A 6,716-nucleotide genomic window follows, 5' to 3' on the forward strand; every position below is an offset into this window, starting at 1 on the left:
CGATAGTGTCGCACATTTTTGCTCGAACCGCACACGGTGATACTAGAATTAGCACACGGTGATGTTGGACCACTTGATGCTACCACCCGCGACACTGGTGTTGGAATCATTGACGAGCAAAGCTTCGACCTTCGACTCAAAAAGTTTCAACCGTAGAGGTGTGGAGTTGCAACCGGCAGGAGGAGATGCATCGACGACAACCAAACAGAGCCGCAACCAGCAACAAAGGGACACATCGACAGATCAACAGAAAAAGCTTCAACCAGTGGTGCGGCGGCGAGCTTCAAACCGAGCGACCAGTGGTGCGACGGTGAGCTGCAAATGGGGGCGACCAGTGGTGCTTTGGTGACGTCGTCGGCCACAACTCCGGTTTTGTTACACAGGGGTGTCGGCGTGCTTGGACCGGCGAGGCGACAAGCTGCAAATCGACGAGATGGCGTGCTACGGCCGACGAGACGCGCTTCACGCGGCCAACAACGACAAGTCATTAGCGGTGCAGCGAGCTGGGGGAGTCAACCGGTACCGTCAGAGGACGGCTTGCATCCTGTGACGAGGCGGACGCGCGGTGCGCCGGTGACTAGCAACAAGAGAAAAGTGAAGATGGTGACGTGGGAAAGGAAGATCCAATGGCTATACGGACGCGGACCGAACGGCCGTGCGGCGACTGGCCGAATTTTGTGTCGACCGGCGCCTAGAGTCTGCCAAAACTTTTTCATTCCGTGACAAGCACACGTAGCGTCGGTGTCTCTGTATATTGTTTCTATTTCACCGCACGTGTTTCACGTGGTCTCAGTATAATCATGATAGGTGGCCTGTCCGTCCGTGTGAGAGTACAGTAATCAGTAATCACTTTCCCTACCTGTCCTATCATGCTAGCTGGAATCACTTATCGCTTTTTGATGGTCCACCTCCATAAGGTAGATACCCATGGGGTTCAGTGGTTCACGATCGTCAAGTGAAGGGAAGCCGTTGGACACCATGGGTAAGGCTTCCTTGTTGCTCCTGAGTCTCGTCGTTCCCTTTGTTCTTCTTCTTCTGCCGGTCTCACGCTCGGCGACGGTGGTGACCCATCTCCCCGGCTTCCATGACCGCCTTCCGTTCCACCTCGAGACCGGGTAAGCCGCAGCACAACCCCTTCCTGCAAGCTTCCATGCTTCTTTGTTTTTCAAGTGATCTTCTGCAGGTACGTCAGCGTGGACGAGGAGACGGGAGCGGAGCTCTTCTACTACTTCGTGGAGTCCGAGAGGAGCCCTGACACAGACCCCGTGATCCTGTGGATGACGGGTGGGCCCTTCTGCTCTGGCATGATTTTCTTCGAAGTTGGTGAGACCCTCATCCTTCGTTCCTCTTGTGTTTACTCGCTAGCTTGCTAGAAGCTGGCCGCCGTTGCTGTCAATTACTACTACATCAGAATCAGATTAAGTTAAAGAGTGAAGTTCACCTTGTATTATTCTCTAATTTGAAGCTAGCTGAGCAGATCATCTGAGTTTGAACATATTTATCAGGTTGTTCGCCTTTTAACGCGCCTGTGAATTTTACAAGATACAAGATAGAGATGTATATTTCTTTGCATGCTAGCAATGGAGCAGTTGACCTGATCAAACTCTCCACAAACTGGATATGCAAAATGGTCTACTAGCTGAATTTGGAAAATATGCGAACATCTTGGAATGCTGAATTGCATGGACTTGTGCACAACTAATTGTACATCAGGTAGTATCTACTCATGGGGTTGGGCTAAAATTAAAAAGAGAAGGGAGGAAAATGGTGTAACAAATGGCGTAAGGGCTCGGTATCATTTGCAAACCTGATAATGTGGACATGAATGGCAGCCAGAACTAAAAAAAGTAAAAAAGACTACTCCCAGGCCTCCATTAGGAGGCATATCTCATCCTTTGCCAGCATGAGAAGCGTGGGCCTCGTGTTCATTATGCAGAGACCGATTTATCTCTCTTGTCCTTCTTACTCTTGGCTAGTGCCAAGCCAACAAAGCAACCTAGCAAGACGCACAAATGCATACAACCTTCATGTTTTAGACAGTGAAAGGCATTTTGCTAGTCTCTACTCTAGATGACTGAATGCACAGATAAATTTTTGCTGAAAACAAGCTTGTAATTTTTTTTGAAAAAGTGAAGAACACCATGTCATGTTTTCTCAGTTTTGCTCTACTAAAATAACTAGTTTATCCCACTGAACACCTCCATAGTGCTTTCACCACCAGGTAGTTTATTTTAATAACGCCAGTGATATTTGCTCCGCAGGTCCTATGAAATTTGTGTTGGCACCTTATAATGGTAGTTTGCCACAGTTGGCCTATAATCCCTATTCATGGTCCAAGGTGAGATATTATTTAATCTTAACATTGATGACACATCTCCGTTCAAGTAAGCATGCAACTTATATTCAGAATTTCAGACAGCAAGCATCATCCTGTTGGATTCACCAGTTGGTACTGGTTTCTCGTACGCTCGTGATGTGGAAGGTTATCACGATATTGGGGATTTCTCCTTTTCTATGCATGTCTTAACATTTCTCAACAAGGTGAAACCAATCTCTCTATGTACTTCAGTTGAAGTTGAAACAAAAGTGTGTGATTCTCTTATCGTCTAATGCATGTGATGCAGTGGTTTACCGACCACCCACACTACCAATCCAATCCTTTCTTTGTTGGAGGAAGTTCATATGCTGGAAAGATGTCTCCAATTATCGCACAACACATTTCGCAAGGTAGGTCTGGACTCTGGATACAAATTCTAAAATAAAAAAGGACATTATAATCTGGTAATTCCAATTGCAGCAAAGAAAACTTAAGATAAAAATTTGTAGGACCAGGATATGTAGTGAATAATCAAATGTTTCAATTCTAGTTTAGAGTTGCTTGTGATTGATCATGGCCTTATCTCCTAGTACTTCTAACATGATCTTCCTTTTGGCTTCAGAAATCGAACTGGGGAAGCAACCCAGGATTAATCTCAAGGCAAGTAAATTCACTAGGCTTCAAGCAACTAATGATTTAATTTAATAAACTACAATAAGTTATGGTAATGAATAAAAGTGTGTTTTCATCACCTTTTGTTCTTTGCTAGTTCATTAATTCCACTATTTATAGGGCTATGTAGTCGGCAATCCTGTTACAGGCTCAGATTATGATGACAATTTCAGAGTACCATATGCTCATGGTGTTGGGATTATATCCGATCAACTATATGAGGTAAATCTACATTCACACGCATCCATAAGTTGCAGTGGTAACACTATTTTCCTTTTCCTTTTTCAAAGGCTGCAATTCGGAATTGTAAAGGAAGCTATATAAGACCGACGGACAAAATGTGTGCCAGGGTGCTAAACACTTTTCAAAATGTAAGATTTGTATTACTAGTACTAGGTTCCAAAATTACTTATACGAGCTGCCATTGGACTTGAGTATATTATATTGGCCCCTTGTATTAATTGCAGCTTGTGTCTGAAATTGATCTGCCACAAATCCTGGGTGTCAATTGTATAAGGGGTATGTTAACACATAAATTTCTATCAGAAGAATACACTCAACTAAGTGATCCGTCTCCTGAGCAACCTACCTTAGATTGTTTTGTAAGTAATTCCCTAGGGTGATCATTTTAAAGAAGATTCACTTTTATTTCGATATGAATTTCTTTTCTGCATTCTGATGATGTGAATTTTGCCTTCTCATGTGTAGGCATACCGTTACTACCTATGTAATATTTGGGCAAACGACGATTCCACGAGAGAAGCTCTTGGGGTGAAGCGAGTAACCAATCATATATGACATGTTTTCCCCTTTATACTAAGTCTCCGTACATATTCAAAAAAACTATATGCATACGTGATCAAGTAGCTAGCAAATGAGATATTTGATTTTTTTTGTCGCCAGATCGCAATGCTACTTTAGCTGGCCTTTCGACACAATGCAGTTTGCAAGATTGACTAAATGATCCAAGAATTGAGTAACATAGTCGTTTCACATGGTTGCAATTCAGACCCATGGAAGTAAATGATGTTATGTAACATATTGGAGTTTCTAGTTGTATTAAGAGTAGACGATCGAGCACCACCCTAACCTTTGTGTAAGATGGTCCAATCATTACTGAAATAATGCATCCATTTAGGGAACAACTGGAGAGTTTATAAGATGGAAGAAAAGTATCCCATACGCATCCGAGGTCCCCAGCAGCATAAAGTACCATTTCAACCTCACAAGCAGGGGCTATCGTGCGCTTGTGTTTAGGTGGAGTATTTATTTTCCTTGGTATTTTACATGTGCTGATTGAAACTTGGTCAACACGTCTTGAAATCACCACCTCTAAGTGCAGCGGAGACCATGATCTTGTGATACCATTTTTGAGCACACATGCGTGGGTTAGATCCTTCAACTTCTCCGTAGTCGATGATTGGAGAGCATGGCATCTTGATGGCCAGGCTGCAGGGTAAAGTAAACATGTTTTTTTCTGTTTACTTTGTTGACATTTCAGTTTTTGGTTACTTGACAAGGAACACATGTGTTGTCTTTGGTGTAGATTTACAATCACATACGCCAACTATATTACATTTGCGACAATAAAGGTACGGTATCTTGTATTTTTCATTCTGTGATATAATGTTGCTGACATGATTGGACAGAAGAAACTGTAACACAACAATAATTATTGGTTAATTGCTGTGCTGAAGCAGGGTGGTGGCCACGTATCCATAGAACACCGACCTAAGGAATGTCTTGCCATGGCTCGACGCTGGTTGGATAATGAGCCTCTATGACCCGCCCTATTTAATTTTATCATTTTCTCCCTTCTCGAATCATGTGGGTTTTTAATGTACAATAGAAGTTCAGACCTCCACCAAGTATTTTTCAAATTATTTAAAAAAAGGAGGATGGCCCCCGGCCTCTACATCTGGTCGATGCATACGGCCACTTTATTAAATTATTCTCACAAGACCTTACAAAGCCATACAACAGCAAGACTAAAGCCATCGTCTAAGAAACAACTGTCGCTACGCCTATCCAATTGATGAAGGGGCGTAGATAGTTTGAGCCTAATACCAAAAAGACATCGCAGCCAAACCTAAACATCTAAGACCTAAGGTCCCAACCAGGACGCTTGCCGGGTATGGGGCACCTACCAGTCTGGCGCACTCCTCAATCAGGACGCCTGCCGGGTATGAGGCCGCCGCAGCCACCTGCCATCAATCCATCTTCAGAGTTGTATTGTTGCATGTACCGTGTCAGGTCTTTCTGCCATCAACGCCACCACGACGCCCGACAGCGTCGTCCTCCTACGCAAGTCCATCCTCCCACTATGAACTCCGAATCTGCATTGCGCCACGCCGTCAAGATCCGTCGTCATCAGTGTGTAGGATGAAGCACCGCTCCACCAAAGAATACGTCTTATGGTCCCTCGATCACGTGTGTACCTCCAAGAATGATGCCCCCAAGGGAGGAACGACACCAGAGCGCCGCCGTCATCCGATCATCCAATCTAGAGTTTCCCCCAGAGGTAGCAGAGAGTGGCCTTGAACTTTGTGACGCCCCCGATTCAATCATACACTAATCATACACACAAACGTGTACGATCGAGATCAGTGACTCACGGGAAGATATCACAACACAACTCTAAAAATAAAATAAGTCATACAAGCATCATAATACAAGCCAGGGGCCTCGAGGGCTCGAATACAAGTGCTCGATCATAGACGAGTCAGCGGAAGCAACAATATCTGAGTACAGACATAAGTTAAACAAGTTGCTATAAGATGGCTAGCACAAACTGGGATACAGATTGAAAGAGGCGCAGGCCTCCTGCCTGGGATCCTCCAAACTACTCCTGGTCGTCGCCAGCGATCTGCACGTAGTAGTAGGCACCTCTAGTGTAGTAGGAGTCGTCGTCGACGGTGGCGTCTGGCTCCTGGGCTACAACATCTGGTTGCGACAACCAGGTAGAAAGGAAAGGGGGGGAAAGGGGGAGAAAAGCAACCGTGAGTACTCATCCAAAGTACTCACAAGCAAGGATCTACACTGCATATGCATGGGTATATGTGTAAAGAGGCAATATCGATGGACTGAACTGCAGAATGCCAGAATAAGAGGGGGATAGCTAGTCCTACCGAAGACTACGCTTCTGACAGCCTCCGTCTTGCAGCATGTAGAAGAGAGTAGATTGAAGTCCTCCAAGTAGCATCGCATAGCATAATCCTACCCGGTGATCCTCCCCTCGTCGCCCTGTGGAAAAGCGATCACCGAGTTGTCTGTGAAACTTGTCTGGGTGTGTTTTATTAAGTATCCGGTTATAGTTATCATAAGGTCAAGGTACAACTCCGGGTCGTCCTTTTACCGAGGGACACGGCTATTCGAATAGATTAACTTCCCTGCAGGGGTGCACCACATAACCCAACACACTCGATCCCCTTTGGCCGGACACACTTTCCTGGGTCATGCCCGGCCTCGGAAGATCAACACATCGCAACCCTACCTAGGCATAATAGAGAGGTCAGCACGCCGGTCTAAAACCTATGCGCGCAGGGGTCTGGGCCCATCGCCGATTGCACATCCGCATGTTGCGTACGCGGCTGGTGAGCAGACCTAGCAACCTCCATTTCAAAGGAAGTTGCGTTACGCGGTCCAACCCGGCGCGCGCCGCTCAGTCGATGACGTCAAGAAGGCTTCGCCTGATACCACGACGTCGAGTGCCCATATCTTTCCCGCG

The 6,716-nt window shown here is 45.4% G+C and overlaps 1 protein-coding gene across 4 annotated transcripts; it reads left to right on the forward strand.

Annotated features, from left to right (window-relative positions):
- Positions 1–912: 912 nt before the first annotated feature.
- On the forward strand, positions 913–4,915 carry LOC119310816 (serine carboxypeptidase-like 9). 4 transcript variants are annotated; one of them, XM_037586430.1, is made up of 14 exons: positions 913–1,115; positions 1,184–1,323; positions 2,262–2,338; positions 2,416–2,541; positions 2,625–2,727; positions 2,940–2,977; positions 3,110–3,211; positions 3,280–3,360; positions 3,457–3,591; positions 3,698–3,769; positions 4,128–4,246; positions 4,332–4,445; positions 4,536–4,581; positions 4,687–4,915. In XM_037586430.1, the coding sequence occupies exons 1-14, from the start codon at positions 928–930 to the stop codon at positions 4,771–4,773; spliced, it is 1,428 nt and encodes a 475-aa protein (XP_037442327.1). In that variant the 5' UTR covers positions 913–927; the 3' UTR covers positions 4,774–4,915. The 4 variants fall into 4 exon arrangements, with proteins under 4 accessions (XP_037442327.1, XP_037442328.1, XP_037442329.1 ...); XM_037586431.1 differs by having other exon boundaries at positions 4,690–4,915; XM_037586432.1 differs by lacking the exon at positions 3,457–3,591.
- Positions 4,916–6,716: the final 1,801 nt, after the last annotated feature.

This window comes from Triticum dicoccoides, chromosome 5B (genome assembly GCF_002162155.2).
Source record: "Triticum dicoccoides isolate Atlit2015 ecotype Zavitan chromosome 5B, WEW_v2.0, whole genome shotgun sequence".
In the NCBI taxonomy this organism is placed as follows: domain Eukaryota; kingdom Viridiplantae; phylum Streptophyta; class Magnoliopsida; order Poales; family Poaceae; genus Triticum; species Triticum dicoccoides.

Coding starts and splice junctions, on each gene's coding strand:
- LOC119310816 (XM_037586430.1), top strand. CDS start 928: ATGGGGTTCAGTGGTTCACGATCGTCAAGTGAAGGGAAGCCGTTGGAC. Junction 2,728..2,939: donor CGCACAACACATTTCGCAAG/GTAGGTCTGGAC, acceptor TTTTGGCTTCAG/AAATCGAACTGGGGAAGCAA. Junction 4,247..4,331: donor TATCGTGCGCTTGTGTTTAG/GTGGAGTATTTA, acceptor CTCTAAGTGCAG/CGGAGACCATGATCTTGTGA.